Source organism: Platalea leucorodia, assembly GCF_965183815.1.
Source record: "Platalea leucorodia genome assembly, chromosome: 5".
Taxonomy (NCBI): domain Eukaryota; kingdom Metazoa; phylum Chordata; class Aves; order Pelecaniformes; family Threskiornithidae; genus Platalea; species Platalea leucorodia.
Genome location: NC_138827.1, coordinates 16,982,846 through 17,004,174, shown reverse-complemented (window position 1 = coordinate 17,004,174; position 21,329 = coordinate 16,982,846). Strand labels below are relative to the sequence as shown.

The following is a 21,329-nucleotide window of genomic DNA, read 5'->3' as shown; positions in this document are numbered from 1 at the left end:
TACTGATGAAACCCAGGACACGCAAGTTCCTATTCCCTACTTGCACAGCTCCTGATCTTTCAGTGTTTGTGTGCTCGAGGGCAGTCAAAAAAGTCTTACCGAATTACCCATGCTGCTTAATAAAAGATGCATTAGCTCACATGCACGCATGTGGATACATTCATTCACCCTTGATCTGGCTCCCGTCTGCTGGAAGCTCAAAGAGTGATTCTTCCATCTGTGTTTTGCATGTCAGACTAGTACTCTTCTAAGTCATAAAATGAGTATCTCCGTAAGTGCTGTGCCCTTGTCATAAGAGGGTCACAAACCAGTACACTTAAAAATGGTAATGGTGTTTTGCCAAATCCAGCCCACAATTCACACGCTGGCTGTTCTACAAGCTGCAATAAGAAACTAAGAAGAGATCTGTTTCCAACCTTTACTGGATGGGATGACACTAGACAAAAATCCAAGTGCTTTAGACTGAAAAACCAAAGCTGTAGAATATAAGATGAAAGAAAGTGGAGAAGAGGTCCATTTAATGGCTACTAATGCCCTCCTGGAGAGTGAAAACACAGCCCTGAGCATCTCATCAGCCCCCTAGCATTTAATGGAGTTCAGCCTGAACCAGTCACCAGTTCATCTGCTAGCACGCAGAAGACTGTGATTAAAGTCCTGTATAGGTCAAGTGGTTTTTAATGAGACATATAAACCACAAAACCTCCATGACATACAAGTCTTTCTTCTTTCTCTGTTGTAAATGAACTTCTGAGGACGGTAATTTAATTGCAATTAAATTACATGCCTCGGAGACATGCTTTCATGACCTGCAGTATACCTATCCCTCCAATAAGTCCTAAATATTAAAGTTAAAAGCTATTAATATTATGATCAATCAGCTAAATATGAAAAAACACCAGGCATTTGGGGCCAGAAAGACAGAGGCATGTCTTGCCCTCCATGCTCTAGAAAAGTGCTGCAGCATCTGCAACTTCTTGGAAACCACCTGGGCATGTGGGCACAGCTCAAATGGCACTCGCCTCCAATCTCTGGGGTTCTACAGTAGTGGAGCACTGTTTGGTTTCATATTCCTTGCAGGAAAAACGGTGTGCTGCTTAGTCTTATTTTACCCTAAATACCTGTTAGCAGTAGCTCCACCAACATTTTCCACAAGGGAAGAACACACTGAAAAGAATGCTGTAGCCACCTCATGCTATAACGTTTTATTTATTGGCTTAACCTATTCCCTTGAGCTCTTGTAACTCTACCAGAATCTTAGTCATGAAAGAAAAAAAGGCAATAGGATTTAAAAAACCACAATTCTAGCTTTTGTATCAAATGTCTTACAAACTGTACCATTGAATGCTCTCTAACAGTGTGCAATATGCTTTGTAAAATGAAACAACACAATAACCAAGGGAAAGGAAAGGTTTTCAGATGACATTTGAAAATGTTGGGGGGGTGGTTCGGTGAGGAAACAACAGAAGAAGAAACAGGAGATCAGTGGCAGAGCAGTTTAAAAGTTTGTTTATATAAGAAAATCTAATAGCTCTCTGGAGACACCTTACTGTGGGATAAAAGTGATTTTATTCCAGAATTACAAATTCACTTTAGAAGTGCATTAGCTATTCTGGTTCAAAAAATGATTCAACTTCTGCCGGAACGCCTCTCCCGGAGAGCTTGTCCTAACAAAGGACCTCTACTGCTGATGGTCCGTCTCTGCAGACATATGCCCCAGCAGAAACCGTAAGGGATAAAACCACAAGTGGAGGTTTCATTGGGTCACCTGCAACAACTATTTTTACTTTTAAACAAAGGGGTAGCTTTTCCCATTCTTGCTTAAATGTACAACAATCCATTATATTCATATTCAGGAGGGAGGAAGCGAGGAGAAAGGCAAAGCCATTCGTATTGGACCTGTGGAGCTGCACTGTTCTTCCAGTGACTGAACCTAGACAAGCAGGACTTGCAGTCTGCAAAATGGATGCTGAAGTACGGGGAATTCCCACAAAATCTTTTAAAGCATCTTTACCTTCATTAAATAGCTTCTATTACACTCAAACTGGGACCACTTTTTACTATTATTATTTTACTGAAATTAGGCATAGTCTGCAGAAATAAAAAGAAAAATCAAGGCTAAAATTAAAATAATGATTAAGCACTTCACTCAGCCTATGGGTCAGATTATATATTCTTTTGCACAAGCAGATTTTTGGATTCTTGACAGTCTCCTCCTACTTCAAAAGGAAAAGTTAAATATTGCAGAGGGGCAAAAAAATCCCTTATTTTAAGACAGACGCACTGAGCTTGCGATGCAAGTGCAGCACCCATTATACGCATGCCCCATAACCCAGAGAACACGTCCAGGTTTAGTCTGAGCAGACCCCAAATACCACAGCTGTTTCGGGAACAGAGTGCCCAGATTTACAAAAGCTTCCCTGTGCATTCCACTTTCAAATTTGGCAAAGGCAATCTTGGCCCCACATTTCATAGGTACCAAAATTAATATGCTGTTCTCTGAAAGCTAGCCTAGTTTTGAGACCCACCAAAGTGCATCTTATTGCAGACAGTTTACCTGCGCTTTGGCAGAGCCAACAGTAAACTGGCAAAGTCAAGAATACAGGGGCAGGACAACATCCTGGCCTCAGTTCTCAGGATTTTACGTTGCCAAAGTAATCTTTATCCCGCAAAATCCATCACAAACAGCTCACATCAGCCTGTTCCAAGAGCAGCTTTCTCGAGGGTTATAACACCCTCAAAGACCTTTAGCTGGTCCCTTGCTGTGCTGTCACAGCAGGCTCAGCTGTCCCCAGGCACACAGCGTATTCCCCAGCTCACAGGTGGAGGTCGGCAGTACCAGGGCAGGCAGGCAACATGTCCTGCCTTTCAAAGGAGACGGTTTGCTCTTCTAAAGCTTCCTCTGACTCTGAGCCCAAGCCAGCTGGGCAGCAGTTGAAAGACTTGCTCCTTCAGCAGCACCCGGTATCTGGAGACTCCAGCCCAAAACAAATAGAAACATTTAAAATTAAAATAGAAAAAGAAAAGGCAATAAATGGAATAAATTGTTCCTCACTGGCCTAAAGAAGAGAACTCTATTCGTCCTTATCACCCCGTATCATCCTTGAACTGGCTTCCCAGGCAACTACTGCAAAGGATTTTTCTGGACTGGGTCAGCCCACGGGTCCGTGCCCAGCCCAGCAGTGCTGGCTCGCCGGAGTCCACGCCTGCCGGCTGCAGAGGAACACTATGAAGACTGTACGATAACTACAAAACAACGTGGCCACAGGAGGAATTTCTTCCTCATTTCTGATGCCTCTTTGCTGAGCTATCTCGTAACTCTGATCAGGAATGCCTAACAACGTTGTCCTTTCCCCCTTTATAAGAAGCCACTGTGGTCCTCAACAGATGCTTTGGAGAACAATCAGAACTCAAAGAGAGACAAAACCTCTCAATCTGCTCAAATCTGAGAGTAAGACAAAGTTAATGGACCATCTAACTCCACCTACAAACCAGTGTGAAAAGGGAGTTTTAAAGCCAGCCTTAGTTTTAAGGCCAATGCTGCCACCCACCCACCCACGATCAGCAGCAGAGTTCATGAGATTTCAGGTACTCTCAGCTCACCCCTCATGCCACCAATCCCCTGAAGGATGGTGAGAAATTAGTTAATCCCCCCCTTTGCTCTTTCTCCATGTTTACTTGCACTGTAAGTACCTAGCCACCCACCATCCCCTTCTCCAGGAATTGAACGTCACACTGTATGCACAATAATAATATGGTTTTGACCACCCAGTGACCCATTGCAGAGGATCTAATGAAAAATGTAACCACAGCTGAATGAACTGTACTGCTGGCTTGCTTTGATTCTTTTCCATTACTCCTTTACAAGAAGAACCTAATTTCCTGTTTAATATATTCAATGCCACAATTAAGAAAAGATGAAGTTGAGGCAACACCTCCTATCCCCCCCTCTTTTCTCTCTCACCCCTTCCCCAGAAGAACCTGCCCCATTGCCCTGGTGTGCTATTGCTGTACACCAGGAGTCACCTGGCTGTGCCAGAGTAACTTTTAAATTCCAAATCTGAAGTAGCAAAGGAGGAAAAAAATACAGCCTTATCTCAAATATCAAGAGTCAATTCCTTTCAACCACAGCATCCACCAAAGGCAAACTCTGAGCTCTGCTTGCATTCCTGCTGGCCACCTCATTGTCTTCAGAGCTGCAGAGACCTAACGCTTGCCCGTGAGCTTCTAACCCCCCTCAGGAAGAGGCATTTGGACATGGTCTGCTGGACAGTGGTGGTGGTTCGGTGCAGCAGTGGAAAAAGGCTCCCCTCTCTACCCCCTGCCCTTCGCCTCTCCCTTAAAGACTTGAAAGATGACAAAACAGCCACAGTTGAACAGGCACAACTGGATTTCTTTTGGGAAAAACTCAAGAGTTCTGCAGGACTGTCACCCCTCCAGCACCAGCAGAGAAGACATCACACCTTTGCCTTCAATCTGCCTGTACCAGGAAAAGCAACTGGGAGCAGAGGACCAGCACACACCGCAACCAGACACACAACCCAACGAGACACTGAGAACACATTCCAGCTAGCTTTTTTTTAAATCAAAACTATAATAACATTGTAACACTGCTACAGCAGTGGCACCAGTACACTGAGCACTCCAGAGTGCCTTGTGGGCACTAACGAAGAAAGCCTGTCATGGTAATGTCTTAGTTAGCCCACTACTTCAAGAGCAAGCCAGATCAAACCTTCAGCCTCGGGAGTCACCATAGGTCCAGCTTTCAGCTACACAACGTTTGCAGCTTGAGGGGGAGGTTGTCAGGGGTTTTTTTCCCCCTCACAAACAGAAACACAAAGAGAAAGAAGTCAAGGAACACATCCAGATTTTGCTGCTACAATGACACAGGCTCCTGTATCTCTAGAAATGAGAGCAGGACAGTGCTTGAATTCTTGCACTGTAACATAAAACATCTAGAAAAATAGACAAGCGATTTTGGAGTAACTTGGAAATGAGCAATGAAAAACTATCCACTAAGTTATTTTTCAAATTTTGTGGCTTTCTTTCACAGTCTTAAGTTCACGCTGAGTTAAGAGCTCAGAGAACAGAGCTTTTCAAAAAACTGAAGCTGTTATCCTTCACCCACTTACATACCATCTGGAGTAGGATAGGAATGAATGGGACAGGACAAGATGCGGGGCTGCCCAAGCACATGCAAATCCTTAAAATTAAATTAACTGACTTCATCTATACGGAAGGTGTCCTGTAATGTGCTGTAGAGCCAGGACTTCTCAATGACCAGCTGTATCAGGTTCACAGATCGCGCACCCCTTCATGGCAGGACTTTTTACCTCCCCAAAGTTACCATATCACCTCTGCTACAGGCAGAGAGGTACTTGAAGAGGTCAGCTAATGAAATGTGGTTTCCAAAGGGCCCATCCTCTTAACAAATGTAATTGGTGCCTTGACAACTGTGAGGACCACCTAAAGCCTTTCAGTTTGCACCACAGTCTGTCCCTGCAGCAAGGCGATGTGCAGACATTATTTCTCCTTTACTTTTTCCCCACAGGTTTTATATACTTATCCTGAGTGTTCCAGCTGTCTCCTGGATAGAACTGAAAACTGACAAACCATCTCAAAGGTAATTATTAGGGGAATTCCCTTGCAACAGCCATGAGGGAAAGTACTCCACAGCAGGGACAACGTTCAGCATGGCACATTATGCAGACAGTTTTCCTCTCACAGACGACAACAGAAATCAGAACAGATATCCTGGGTAAGAGAGCGAGCAGGAGCATGCCCATAACTCATTTCTGCCAAATGCTTTCCTTATCTCACATTCCTACATCACTCCTTATCAGATTACCAACCTCGAATGGTAATAGAAAGTCAATGTGTACAATAAACAGCAAGAGATTACAGATAAAAACAAAGCAGAGAGATTATTAACCTACCAGATCTGTCCAACATTGACCAAGGAGAGGTAGAGAACCCACAGGACAGCCATGAGGACCATGTTTGCACATCCCGTTACCAATACAAAGGCTGAAGTTGCCAGGCCAAACAGGGAGAGGTAGTCCAAGATGCTGTCCATGTCAGACCAGTCCAGAAACCAGATGATTGTTGGTGCATAGCTCAGAGCATCCAGGTTTATCTTCCCTTTGAAATACTTTTTGACATTCTGCAGGTAGAGTTTACAAGGGAGCAGCCCCTTCTCCCCTATTAGCTGCTTGTTTTGATGATATGCCACCAGGAAGGCCACAACTAGAGGAAAACAAGGGGGGGGGGAACAACAAAACAGTATTAGAAATCATAGAGGCTGAAGTACCTATTTTGAGTCCAGACTTACAGTAGTATATTCATGCCTTGGGAAGGAATTTATTCACATGTCCTCATCTCCATTAAAATACAACACAGTCATTTCTATTAACCATGATGCAGAAGGCAGAGGAATTCTATAAATACTGTCTCTGCCTTCACACCAGGAAATGGCACAGAGTCTGTTTTGAGACAATTTTCTCCTCAACAGCTGTAAGGGACATGCCACTTGCTTCAGGCAAACTTGACAATGCACTTCTGGGAAAAGCTCCCTGTAACTGAGCGACCTGACCCAGTGTAGAAACAGGAGGCTGAGCCCAGCTCTGTTAGACTCTGTGTGACCCTAGGTTAGTCACATACACTATTCATCTCCTAATGCAGATGAGGAAAACAGCTTAATTGCACTGCAGTGTATAAGTGAAAGTAACGCATTAATTTCAAGACTTTCAGACAGAATTTCCTTTCTACAAGAAGCATTTGGAAAGGAGACACCAAGAAACCCTCAGTTCACACACAGATACTGGGAAGCTCAGCTGAGCAGCAAGAAGAGCACACACAACTCCCTTCAGCTTTGCAGCAGCAAAGACACATCTGTACTTTCTGACCCCTCCTATTTCAGTTTCACAAAACATTTTGCAGTGTAAATAGACAACAGTTGCAGCATGGGTTTTTTTGTTGATGATGATTTACAACCTCTGCTGCTCCGAGTACAAATAACCCACAGCAGACTGATAGCAGATTGTGCCTGGAAGGTTATGCTTTGACTTTAGAGGACAACGTATCTCCACTTTTACATAACGCTATCTGCGCATGTATTAAATATTGCCTTTTTTCCTTATATTGAAAACACTTAATATTTCAAAATATTGTTAATGAGACAGCTTAAACTCATACACACCCTTTAAGAAGCATCTAAAGGACACCTTAATCCTTCTGGCAGTGTAACGGTTAATGGTTATCCATTGCAATTGCGAAAGACAGTAGTTATGCTACGGGTTGACCTTCTGGATCCTCTCACATCCTGGTAGGTTGGAAATACAAAGTCTTAATATTTTCCTGTCCTCTAAATTGCTACTTTTTACATGTCCCTACAGCTCTCTCATTTATAGTGTCTATGCTCTTGCACTGGACAATCTTAGAATAGCCAGATGCTTTTTTTAACAGCACATAAGCAATTTAATTACAGATTATAGACCTAGAATTTGATGTTCTACAGAGAAAGTTGGTCGGCTTCTAGGGATTATCTCATATTTTAGGAATCTCCTCCAGTTACCAATTTGCAGTTCGTAACTGCAGTAATCTCCATGTCTCAAAAAAAAAAGATGAAGGCCAACATTTCCTGATTACGCTCCATACATTTTGCTCCCAGCAGCTAACTTACCCATCTTTCGAACATTATCCAAACACCAGCCACGTCACACGCAGCCTTACCAGCGGTCTTGCAAAAGGCCAATCTGTCTCCCCCCAGTCTTCCTTGGTTAATGATCAAATCTGTTTCCTTCCTTATCTGAATACTGTCATTCTGCAAACAAGAATTCTGGTGTTCATCTGGTTGGTGTCTCTCACTGGGAACACTGGTGGAAAGTCTATGTGAAACTATACCCCGAGCTCAGGCCTGGATTCCCATTTCTTTGAAGTCTGACCAGCAACCCAAAGTCTGCAGCCCCAGGGAATAAAAATAAATGTCCCGTTCCCCCCAGACACACACAAAGGTCTCCAGTGCCTTTCAGTTAATCCACTTAACACTTACTCCATCACTTTGCACACGGAGTGTATTATGTTCTCATTTGAAAAACCACTAAAACTCACAATCCAACGCATATCTGAGGTCACTGGGAGGGTTCCCATTGATTTCAACAGATCCTGAATCACAGTGCTAACACAATAAAGTTGGGGGTTTAATTGGTTGCATCTCTTTCCGTCCATCTTTCACACACAGTGAAGGATTTTACAAACTAATAAAAGACATGCAGAATATTTCACTCAATAATGGACGGGGAGGAACAAGAGAAAAAACTGATCGCAACACTAAAGAATCAGCTTTGGACTGCAAATTAAGTGTTTTATATTTTAGAGTATTCATATTTTTCTACCAACACTCTGTTTGGCACAACTGTATAATCAGAAAGCCTGACACATGAAACAGGCAGAAATATAATGCTTCTGTGCCTCAGACAACTTAATATCTTCATTTTTGGTTTAAAAAAAAAAAAAAAAAAAGAGACCAACTCTGCCTTAAAAATCCATGGCTTGATTTCCCTCGATTAGCACTGCAATTTGCTGCAGTTTTCCAAAAGTGCTAATCAAATTCACCTCTAAATGCTACAGAAATTGCTGCCCCGACCCATAACTGCTAGGCAGTTTTTTTTTTCTAAAAAAATCTAAATTAGACCCCTGCACAGTATGCAAGATAAACAAGGAAAGGGTAAATTAGGAAAAAGAAACTATAGCAATTGCAGAAAAGTACACATTGTATGTACAAAATACTGTACAGCCTTTTTAAGTCTGAAAGCAGCAAAGACTGCATTATAGGTTGGCACGAACTGCGCATCTAAAGATTGCCCAGTTTGGGCTCCAAAGTGGTTTTCTCCCAGAGCACCAATTTCTCACAAGACACTGCACTTCTGATATTTCATATATTATGATTTCACAACTAAATCCCATCGGCAACAGTCCTAATTTGATGAAGAACTCATCTAACCCAAACCAAATCTTGACCGGTCCACCTACATGTCGATCCGTCACCCTCCCAAGCCATCGGGGCCCACGTCCAGCGAGCACCGTTTACTGCTCACATGTGTGCAGCATTTCCTAGATGTGCTGCTCCGTCCCGGATCCAGCTCCCTCTCCTGGACACTCCCCAAGCTGAGCCGCTGTCTCGCACCATGCTCCGTCTCCACTCCTCTCCAGCATCTTTTGGAGCACCTTTGAAGGGCACATCCCTTAGGCAGCACCCACTTCTCAAACCCCACCACCGAATCATCTAGACCTACTCTCCCAAGGCACCAGCTTAGCCTTCGAGAGGCTTCACCCTGTAGGCAGCAGTTCCCATGTTACCAGACACATGCAATAGTTGAAACTAAAGACAGATTCTGCAAAGGATTTCAGCAACACAAGAGATGCACAGATCCAGGAAAAAAAAGGGAAGTTATTTATCAGCTTGTCATTGCTTCCTCTCCCTGAACTCTTGAGAAACTGTATCCTTAAATTGACTATAACACAGACTCTGCTCCCTTCTCCAGGAACCTTCCGTTTGATCTTGGCTTAGTCAGGGGGGGCAAAAAAAAGTCCCTTTTGACCCCAAAGCCTGTCCTTTTCTTCTTCTTCCTTAACCCCTATTCCGAAACTTCTCTCCCTTTGGCCTTATATTTGGGGATTTTCCACTCTCCATCTTCCCACTCCCTCCAGGTAAACATGGTCAAACAAGTTTGCTTCCACCTTGGGCACTGGCTGGCATGCTCGCTGCACTGCCAGGGCATGGGGCAAGGTTAATCACTTCTCCTGTTTGTCCTGTAGCTTCTTCCTGGCAAGAGGGTGGCAGAGCAGTTCCGTTAAATGAACCAGAATTCACTGGTTAGTAAGTCAGCTGATGCTGGGGGGACCCACCTACACAGCATGCAGTGTTCAACCACACCATGGGGTCCAAGGCACTGAGTCTGCTCGAGCAACGGCACTGCATCCACCTCAGTCTCTCCAAACACTCTGTAGAGCTGTGCTCCTGGGTGTCTGCAAGGTTCATGCCAGCCCAGGGATGTTCTCACCTCTGGCAGCAAAGAGGGAAGGCTCCTACCCAAAGGGATGCTGGAATGGCGAAAGAGAGTCTGAGCGGGCAGCTGGCAGCCGCTGAGCACTGCTGTTAGCCAGGCAAGCGGGCAGCATCTCAGTCACCAACAGAGCTGCAAGACTCTGCATCTAACTCAGGAGAAGCCACTCTCCTCCTGAGCAAACTTGACTCCTGGACTTGCAAACTTTGGGCACAACATTCATCAGTGTCTTCTCTCAGCTCAGGGTTTATTTTTTCCGGCAATAACAGCACAAACACTTGCATCCCTATGCACCAGGCAGCTTGCCTCCACCAGCACCCTAGCCACCTCCAGCTCGGGCATAGACCGCACCGAGGAGTCCACAGCGGATTCCCCCAGCATGGAACAAGCTAACACAGGGCCTGATCCAGAGTCCCTCACTCATTCCAGCCTCTTTAGCAGGCCAAACCCCTCAGAATGACTCTTGCTTTCTGGTATCATTTTACAAAACGAGAGCATAACTGAGAAGGGCACTTTTTCAGAGTTCAGGATGCACTTTGCTGACCAGGACGCAGAAGCCAATGTCTTCCCATAGCTACCCTTTCCGGCATCACGGATGGGAACAATGTGAGGCCACAGCTGGGCTCCTAATTCAGACACATCCCCTGCAGACTCCCAGCACAGCTCTGCACACCTCCAAGTCTCCAAACCCAGCATAAAACCCCATCACCTTGCCCATCACCACTGTGGCTGCTCACTGCCTGGACTTTTTACCAATACTTCCTGGATTTGGCGATCTTCAGCCCATGCCAGTCTCCTCTCTTTCCACCTAAAGCACTTTGCCATTCTTCAGACTATTTGCTCGTTTGCAGATTGAAAAAAAACTCAGCCTCAGCGACTCCCATGCTCCCTCCCACTCAGGAAGCAGACAGAGCCTTTGACAGCTCACATGGGAGCATGCTCCTCTACCTGCTGCGAGCTGATCTTTACATAAGTAATACATGTAAATTGTCATCAAGTGCTAATAGACCTTCACTACTTATTCTCACCTCAGAAGGTGCTTTACTGTACTTTTCCATTAACTCCCCCCCCCCCCCCCACCTTCTCCTTCCCCTCCCAGCCTCCTCTCTCCCCCCAAACTGAACGGGTTCCTTGTTCAAACCCACATGCTACCAATAAACACAACCCAAGCATGCAACACAAGAGTCACCCATCTGAAATGATTTGGGCTATCCATATTGCCCTGTCACCTCAGTTCCTTTCTCCCAGTCCAGGCTCAGCCTGTCATGGTAGGAGAATGAGAGAATCCCATTCTTCATGCTCTGTAAAGATTTAAAGATGTGAAATCCAAAACTTTCCGGTCATATGGCTTTCTCTCTCTCCCCATTAAAAGAAGTCTTAACTTTTACTTAAAGCCCAAACCACAAGAAGAAATGAACCAAGAACACAGAGCTTTGCATGAAAACCAAACTACATTTTGCACACACACAAAAAATCTGCCTGGAGCCATATATCAAGTGCACCTTTGACCCAACAAGGCATTCAAAAAAGGCCCTATGCTGGATGCTGGCAAACTGAGGTTGTACTACTGAAAAGAAGAAGGGGGAGAATATGCACGGTCTTTTCATTATTATCAGCGAAATGAATCAAATAAGTTTTCAATTGATAAATTCCCCTGCAAAGTTTTGCAACACAGAAGCAACAACACTGTAGTACTGAGCAAAGAGACACAGTGAAACCAAGCACCCCCCTTTCATTGTACAACCCTACAGCCACAAAAAAACACACAACAAAGTAGTCTGTTCGTAACACTTTTTTGTTTTATTGCCATTCACAGCAAAGCTAAGGACTTTGTGGTGGTTGCTTTGGAGGCTTGTTAGCGCTTATCTCCCCCATTCCTTCTTTGTTTGAAATAATGTGAAAGCAAATAGAAAAGGCTGGGCTGTGGCACTGCTAAAAAGCTTCCCCGTAGGACCCAGATTGTTCAAAACCACACCAGGGGCAGTCCAGCCTGCAGCTGGAGGATGCCCTGAGAAGATCCCTCTGCTCCAGACCAGCTCTGGGCAAAGAGCAGACTGGGAGACAGATTCTCTCCTTCTCGGTTCTTGTTATCATTTCCCTTAAACTATCACTGCCTGCTATGAATTTATCTTCCCACAGTGAAAGTGCTTTGTTCAGGACCAAACGCACTTCTGTCTTGCTTACGCAGCTCTTTCATGCAGAGTTAAACGGGGGGCACGTAGCTTGCTAAGAAGACACAGTGCTAACATACTGCCTTTGTTGTGCAGACTTGCTAACAAGCACCGCACTGAAATAAAACCTTTCAGGGGAGAAAAAGTGTCCGAAGCTGTACTACAATCCTGACTAGGCAAGCTGAAAGCTACTGGGAGCCTTTTAATATAACTGAGGGAAGAGGAGGGGGAAAGCTGGGGAGATGGCAGAGAGAAAGAGAGAGGAGGAAGGACACCGGGGAGAGCCAGGAACCTATAGGAAGACAAACCCCCCTGAGAAGGCTTTAGATTTCAGAATTAGGAAGAAGTAGCATGAACCTCCCATAGCTCTAGCTCTGGGGAAAGAAAATACTACTATTAAACAATACATAAGGAGAAGGAAGATAAACTGGATTTAAATAATAGCTTTTATTTCAAAGCGCTCTACAGAGCCTGGCTGAAATTGGGAAGGGTGGTATCTAATTTCTTGAGCTTCTACATCTGGAATCTGATGATAGTAATCATCCAGAAAGGGCACTTAACAATGATTTAGAAGAAGGGTGAAGGGAGCAAATAATGCACATTTGTTGTCAAGAGCTTTGGGACCAGCTATCTACCTTTAACAGGACTTCCAACAAGACCTCAAAGACCTTCTGTAAACCTTTACGAAATGTCAATTCCTGCCATAAAGAACAAACACACAGTGCAAGACCAGGACGGAAAACCTTCAAATCTCAAAATGGCATTTCTCCAAGACTCCCTGTCCCATGAATTACTGTATTAGAGATTGCAGTTCAATTGGCATGCCAGTACTATACAAAGATGCCTCTACAGAAACAGAGAGAGGGGTCTGGGCAGCAGAGCACAGGGTAAGACCAACACAATTGTTCTCTTCCTCAGTGTTCAGGGCTGGATTCTGTGTTACTTCACACTCTCTTCCTCCGGAAGGATTTTACAACGTTGTCTGCCCACACTTAGTTGGTGGAGAAAAAGGTCTCAGACCTGAAAATGTCTCTGAGGGCTGTCAGTTATAAGAATTTAAGTGTCACCTAATTTACAAGAGCATAGTGCTAGCTACTATTAAAAACAGAAGTGCACAGACAGGCGTTTCATTTACCTTGGTGCTCAGCTGGGAGGACCCCACTGGCACAGCCCTGCTGCAAAGAGCAAACCTCAATGAGCACTTCCAGCTTGGATCCATTTTCCCCTTCCTTCCCATTCCTGCAAGCAGCAGGTGGTTTTGGTCGCTGGCCTCCACGAATCATCAGATCCTTTCCCACCTTCCCATCTCTACCCTGCCTCTCAGACAACAGCTGCTTTGCCAGGGACTTCCCAGGCTCTGTCTGCTTCTGGAAACCCCCTTCAAAAAAAGAAGAGGAGAGCTGTTATAACCAAAGGGGGTGGGGGAGAAGGGAGGGCACACAGAAGGACACTTCACACCTGCCTTGCTCTGCCTGTCCTTCTTCCACAGAAGATCCAAAGGGAAAGCATCTCCCCAGCTCGCATCAGGCAATAAAACAGCCTCTCAAGAGTGGAGTGGGGAGCAGGAAGGAGGTGACAGGCCCCCAGATCATGCTTGGTGATTCTGCCTCTCACCTCAGCATCACCGTACACCCCAAATCATGCTTCTCTCCACAGGGTCCTTCACTCTCCCACCCCTCCCTTTCTGCCTAGGAGAGAGAACAAGCTTTCAGCTCACACAACTGCGCTAACAGGCAGGAGCTGCAATCATCAGGGGGTGATCACTTTCCTGATACTTTAGCACAAGGTGCCCCCAAAGGATTTGTTGCTTAACACAGCAGGAATGAAAGGGTTACATTTAAAAGGGTGAAATGAAAGAAGGGGGAAAAACCCACGACTGAGGAATGTCAAACTGTCACAACGGCATCAACTGCTTCCTCAGCAAGTCTGAGACTCGGCGTGTGCACAATCGCCGTGTCTGGGAAAAAAAATAATCCGTCAGAGTAAATGGTTCCATCTTCAGAAGAAAGCTTGGAAGAGGTGCTTGGTACAGAGGCTTTAAATTGTTTTCTGCTGTTTCTAAACCCAGGCTCTCAGAAGAGATCAAAAGGCAACCCACCTTCCCTTGAGAGCATCCCACCCCAACAGCCGTGTCATGGTTTTGCAGCCTGTGACAGAGGAATCTGCCTCTTCACAATCTCTCCATCTCAGACATGCCAATTAGTTTCCACTCCACAAGTGCTTCGGTTGTAGGCTGTACAGCATCTCCCCCATGTTTGGATCAGAGCTGGAGCCCCAACATCACTGCAAGTGATGGCCCAAGTCAGAATTCAACCTGTCTCAAATCTGGCCCAGGTTTCTGGCTTTGGGTCCCTTGGCTGTTACTCAACCAAAACAAACAGCAGTAATCACTGCTACCTGATCACAATCAAGCTAAAGTTGCATAACGAGCAGGTAAACTTTTCCTTTCTTGCACCTCCTCCATTACAAAGGACAGAGCCATCCTCCTACCCTGTTCCTTCCAGCTCTGGTACCCAAATCCTTTCCTCCTGAGGCGCTCTCTCTCAAAAAGGTTTCCTCACTCCAGACTGTAGAAGCATTTTGGGGTCTCCTCCCCACTTCTGCCACTCCCAGGCGTTCCCTCTCCCCTTTCCTCTTCCAAAAAGTGCCAAATCCAGTTCTTCTCCTTATTTTCTGTCATCCTGCTTTCACTCACCAGTATGCCATCCCAGCTTCATCCTCTGGCTTACAAATACTCACTCTCCCTTTCCGCCTGCAGCCCGTAGCTTTCAATCATTTTCGTGCTGTAACTCACCTGACCCTGAACGGGATATTTGCTCCTCACCTCTTACTGCTCCTGTTGTCCCACATTGGGTCTCCCACTCACCAGAAGGTCCCATACATTTGACTCGCTCTTCGCTCTCCTCTGCCTCACCACCCCCTTACCAACTCCCACCCCTCCAGCCACCGCCTCTCCTTTCCCACCTCCCCACCAGCCCCTTCCCATTGAACACGCCACCAACCTACAGGACAGCATTTGGTCCCAGATGTGGCATATTTATAACCCCAAATCCATGACTGGAAAGCAGCGGCCTCCACCGAATGCACAGCGGAGAACGCTAATCAGTTTTTCATAAGGAAACTGCAAACTGAGCTACGGGAAACTCAGCAGTCTGGATTTACACACGGGGGAATATCGGAATCGCTTTCATTTTGACTGAAAGAGTCATAACCCTGCATTTCACCGAGAGCTGAAACCAAACTAGAAACAGAGCACGTGTCAAAACCATACAAACCTACAACTTCTGCATGGTTTTGATGCAAAATAATCTAAGCAGGCTGGCAGCCTACAAATCCTAACGATTTTGTGGACAAATCTGGGGCAAGTTTAGAATTTGTAACGTAGTGTGTTACATGTCAGTTTAGGTTTCACTGTGAATATTTTTTAAGTGGAGCACTAGTGGGCTCTGAGCATGGCTCTCAGCGTTCCTTGCTAAAGCGAGAGCCAAATGAGCACAGACGAGGTTTGAAACCGATCTCACCATGAACCATTTTAAGGTCATGTCAATTCTAGGTCCTGACTGGTAGTGTTGGCACCCAAGGATGTTGTGTTTCTCTGGTCCCACATAAGATGCTAAAGACCTGCTTCTGTGTAAGATGAGGAGTGTCTCTCTTACACGGTTAGCTCACAACATGTGCCTTGAAGAAAAAGGACTACCAGCTCCGACCAGCTCTGCTGACAGGTATCAGCCTCGTGGTGTGAGCAAACTCTCCTTCCAGCTCCACCACCGCGGGAACCCCGACATCACTCAACACCAGCCCAGCCCTCAGCCGCAGGGTACCCGTCCCACCAGCAAAGCAAGAGCTGAAAATAAGAAGCTCTTCCCATTTCACGTCGCAGTCGTCCCCTCAAGCTTTGCATACACAAACACGTACCCCCAACACCCCAAATTAAGCAGGACTTTGGTAAAAGGCAGACAAGACTCCTCAGTGCAATTGCTGCAACCCTGCCATGACAGGATGGGGCTGGACCCTGCAGCCCCCCGTCCCACAAACAGAAATTGACCACCGAGTCAGTAAGGCGGTCACGGGCCTCCTCTCCCACCACGGTGGGACCTCGCACCGCGGCACCAGCGCGGACCCCACGGGAGGGCGAGCACCCACCGCAGGGGCACCCGGGGGCTCACCCCTTCCCCATGGCAGGGGTCCCGCCTGCCCCACCTGAGGCTTTGCAGTGGGGAAGGCCTTGAGGGACGGGGCAACCCCGGGACTTCACGGGGTTCTGCGTGGCGACGAGCCCGGCCGCCCCCAGCAGCCCGGGGCTCCGCCGGGCCGGGCTGGGCCCCCACCCGCTCCCCGGGCAGCGGAGAGAGAAAGGCGCGGGGCAGCGCCCGGAGACTCACAGTAAAGCAGGGCTATGGATCGCAGCAGCACGATGCGGGTCAGCCAGAAGGTGCCCGGCGGCTTCGGCGGCCCGGCCCCGCTGCCCGCCGGCCCCGCCACAGCCCGCTCCGGGGCCTCGGGGGCGCCGCCGCCCGCCACCACCCGCCTCTGCCTCAGCGCCGGGCTGGGCGCCGCCATGTCGGAGCCCGCAGCGAGCATGCGTGCGGCCCGCCCCTCGCCGCGCCGCGGGCTGCCGCCGGGCCGGGCCGCGCCGGGAGGGCGGCGGTGGCTGAGGCGCGGGGCCGGCGGCTGCCGGGAGGCTGCCGCGGGTCGGCCCGCGGGCGGCCCTGTCACTACAGCGGGGCCCGGGCGGGGGTTTCTGTGGAGAGACGGCGTTTGTACGCCCCGGCCCCAGGGAGCGACCTTTGAAAACCGGCGAGAAAGGGCAAAGTTAAAAAAACAAAACCAAAAACCAAACAACAACAATAAAAAAAAAATCAAAACAAACAAAAAAAAAAACCGGAAAGGAATGGAAGGAGTTGGCTCCAAAAGCCTTCGTCCACCTCCTGCCTGAGGAGGCCAGGGCCCTCTGCGGCACCACAGCCCCCTCAACTCGCCCTGCCACACCCAGGCTCCGTCCCTGAGGGAATATGTTAAATTAAATTCCTCAGGCTTTCAACATTTGCGGCTTCTGATGCTGCCATGATTTCTCCTTCATATAGTCTATAGCCATCAAGCACCTGACCCCGTGTTGAGTTCCTAAATAACTGTTTTTTAGCAAAACCACTTTAATAAAGCAGCCTCAGCAGTCATCGATGAGTTTAGACGTGCGTCATGTATCCCACTTAAGTAAATACCGCCGTGCTAAACCGTTCGATAGTCTCTGAGAAAGTATCTGTTATCAGGTGTAACATTATTCAATGCTTTTCAGACTGTAAACCGGTCCCTTCTAAATGCCTCTTTTGTTTTTCCAGTTTCCCATCACTGCTGCTTGCATTGTTCTCCCTAGAAAAAACCTACATAATGGCACATTGTATAGGGAAAGAAAAATAAGCTATTTGTTAAAGGCCTCTGGTATACTGCAGTTTCGCTCTCCCTTTGGATCAGCCACGAGGTTTGGCTAGATAAATTTAAATAGATGTAAGCTAATGGTTTCCTTTGTGGGGTCTTTATGAAACTTATATAGCAAATTCCACATTAAATGGAAATGTCTGTAAAACAAACTGGATAATTGAGGAAATTACTGAGGAAAAGCGGAGGGTTTAGGCTAAAGATTTAGCAAAAAAAGGACTAATTGGAGTTGAGAAGGGAACACTGAACTGGGTCGGTTTTCACTGCCGAAGATCACTCTGGGATCTGCCAGATGCGCAGGTTAGGACGGCAGCAGGAACAAACACCAAACTCAGCCGACTCGAGCTCGGGGGACATCATGTGTCAGCAGCGCCTTTCAACAATACGAGCTGCAAAGTTTTAAGTCTATTAAATGGCAGAAAAATGTTGCTACTCTAAGGGACCAACCCAACCCTCATAAAAGACAATGGAAGCCTTTCCTTTAGCTTTACTGGAAGATGGATCAAGCTATAAAGGAAAAAGTGCGATAAAACGGTAGATTAGAACGTCAGATGACCCCCTCTCTGTTCCGAGTTCCTGCTGGTACGCAGCTTTGTGTGGACCATCATCTGTGTCGGGTTTTCTGCTCACTTACCTATTTACCGTCAGCTTTTATTTTCATGCGACGATTTTCCCTCGCATTCCCTGTTTTCAAAGTAAGGTATCAGAAAAGAAAACAATGTAAAAACCAAGCAAGTAACGCAAACAAGATATTTAAGAGCGAGGCTCTGAGCCTTAAAGTCTCAAAGGGAAAGCGATTCATAACTGTCAGGCCAGCAGGCAAGTGCTGAGGCATCATTGATGCTGATCTTCATTCAACAAAATGCGCGCCGCCACGTCCCCCCGCCCGACCCTATTTTGCTGTGTTCCAAACAGCTGCAAAAGTGTCAGAGAAACAAGCATTTACTGTCACAGCACCCAGCAGCTGTCCCCACCAGCACCTCAACCCTGCTGTCCCTGGCACCCTAAATTACTCTGTGTTCATTCAGGTCTAGTCTTTCACCCCTCTGGCTGCCAGGAATTGGGTTTAAATAAAACAGTGAAAGTGAATGTGCGCAGAAATAACTATTTTGTAAAGCAGCATTAACATTTGGGGACTCTTCTAAAGAAAACATACATTCAATTATGTATAATGCAGTTATACACAATCCCGCTGAGCATTCAGCTGCATTTGCTAAATGGGAGGTGGGGATCTTGCAAAGAATTTGGGAGCTTCCTTCTACTAGTTAAGATTTTTCCAGCGGTAATATTTTTTCCATTGAAATCCCTGATCCTTCCCTGTGGAAATCTGATCTTTAACTCCAGGGTTAGCAGGATTAAGGCTGAAAAGGATTTTCAGAGGAAGAATTACCTTTTTTTCTCCTGTATTTGTACAGCATCTATAATGAGGGGGTGCTGAGTCAGAAGAGGGATTCCTAAGTAGTACCATAGGACAAACAATTAATAATCACAGTAATCATAATTAATAGAATTATCCTTCTCCATTATTTTGAACAGACACCATCCAGCCTGTGCTATGCAGGAGGAAAGATCTTTTGCCAGTGTCTCACCTGGCCTTTAACGGGTAACGTGTACATCTGTGTTGTTCCTCCTGCAAAAGCAAATTTTGTTTTGTTGCTGGTATCTTAGAATATTTGAACAGAAATAACACACTGACATATCATTTCCTTTCCATTGGTTTTCATCTTTACGCATGCATGTTTTCTGAGACCAAAAGAGAAGGCCGTCCATTTCGCGTTTGTAATCCCTTTCACCTCCAGGTCCTTGACTGGCAGCACCACGGTGTGCGACTTCAGGCTGGGAAAGCTGCAAGATAAAAATGCAGAACAAGCCACTAGTTACCTTTTTCCACTGGGATATTAAAGAATTAATAGTCATAAAAGCACTCATTAGTAAGGGCTGTTTTATTTTATTTTAGCAGAAATTCCACACCAGGCCCAATGTAACATGTAAAGATTTTCATGAAGCCCTCACTGCCTTTGACTCACACTGAAGTCAAAGCTTTCTAAAAATAAATGTTCTTTTTCTCTGATATCTGCTGGCATGATGAAGCCTAGAAGAGGGCTTAGGAATCCCATCCACTCCTCTCCACTTGCATTTCAAGCAGGAGAGAGGTCAGTGGAGTCCTGCCCAGTGCAGGTGTGCAGAGTTTCTTGTATCAACGCCAGGTAAATGTTCATGGGTTGGAAAAGAGCTGCTGGGGGACATGTTCCTCCATTGCTCTCCCTGCAGCTGCCAAACTGTTCCTGTCCAGAAAAAGGAGAGATGCCGGAGCTAAGCACCCCATCAACACAGTAAAAACTAATATTAAACGAATATTTAAGCATCTCCCTTTTCCCCCTGTTCTCAGCAGCCTGCAGCAGCTGTGCAAGGGGTGCAAGTTTGCATCCACTCACAGTGGTGAGAGCCTCAAGTCCCCAGCTCTTCACAATCCACGGAAATGCCTTGAATGATGGGCTTTGGATGAGGCTGTGCAATAAAAACTTGTTCTTGCTGTGGTGGGAGCACACAGTGACTGGAACACAGTAACTTTCATGACAGCACACTAATTTTTCACTCCTGCTGTGCAGGTGACAACAAGAATTTCGAGAGCCCAGCTGAGCACAGTGGTGGGAGCTGTGGAAGTGCCGAGGTCTAAATACCCCAAGTGTTAATTAAAATTTGCAAAAAGGGTCTGTCCCTTTTACTCCTGAATTGTTCAGAGCAGCAAGGCTCATGTGAACAGAAGACAAATTTTGGACCTAAACTGATCTGCAAGCAGCTGAGCAATATAAATTTAGTCTTAAAATTGCATGAGCAGGCACCAGTTGTGTGCTGGAGCCTTCACAAGCACACAGTGTAGGATTGGACCCATCACTACAGTTCCTCTTGAGAGCAAAGCTTTTCAGCTCTTCTGCTGCTACTTTAATTGAAATTAGTTTAAAGTTACCACAGGTTTTTTTTTTTTTTTTGTCTTTTCAGATATCAGGAGCTTTCCTGAAAAGGACTGAGCATTGTTCCACAGCAATCTCTGAGCTGCCACCAAACTGCTGTATCCTCTGGCCAGAGCATTAATCCTGCAGATGTCAGAGGCTTATTTTAACATGACGCATAGGTTACTCTTATCTGATCAGGGGTTGTTTTTTCTTCCCCCATAAGGCTCTTTTTATTTGCTCTTTGAAATTCCCATGTAAAACCTGCTTGCAGTTCAAAGGTAGCCAATTTTTGAAAAATAACTTTAACACTTGATCAGATTAAGCGATAGAGCCCACCTTTGGGCTGGGCCTCTACCCAGACAGGGAAGGAGTGCAGTACGCATGCACGTTGCAGAACATAGCCCATCATGTGCAGCGGTTCCCACATGCTCTCATGCTCTGGAAATGCCTTCCCTGTCTTCCACTGAAGATGAAATTTCTCCTCCCTGATGTTAGCGGGGCTCCGACTGCTCTGAAGCCAATGCACATACACGCTTACTTCTGCATAACGAATAGGTATGGCAGAGAGGAGCCGGGACAGGAGGTCAAGCCATCTCCATCCCATGGGGATTCTGAGGGTTCCCAGGTGACAAGTGACAACGTGATGGAGCCAAGCATGCAGACCTTGTATTTAGTGCCTGATCCCCAGCAACGCTGGTGTGAGCTGGCCA

General features: G+C 46.3%; 1 protein-coding gene across 1 annotated transcript in view; it reads right to left on the bottom strand.

Annotated features, from left to right (window-relative positions):
• LMF1 (lipase maturation factor 1) overlaps positions 1-16,813 on the bottom strand; it is a gene marked incomplete at its 5' end in the record, with an annotated part of 205,678 nt that extends 188,865 nt beyond the window's left edge. Inside the window, 2 exons of the mRNA XM_082312524.1 lie at positions 5,934-6,243; positions 16,615-16,813. Of these exons, the coding sequence (XP_082168650.1) occupies positions 5,934-6,243; positions 16,615-16,813 (509 nt within the window). The remainder of the gene's footprint in view (positions 1-5,933; positions 6,244-16,614) is intronic.
• Between the last annotated feature and the right edge of the window lie 4,516 nt (positions 16,814-21,329).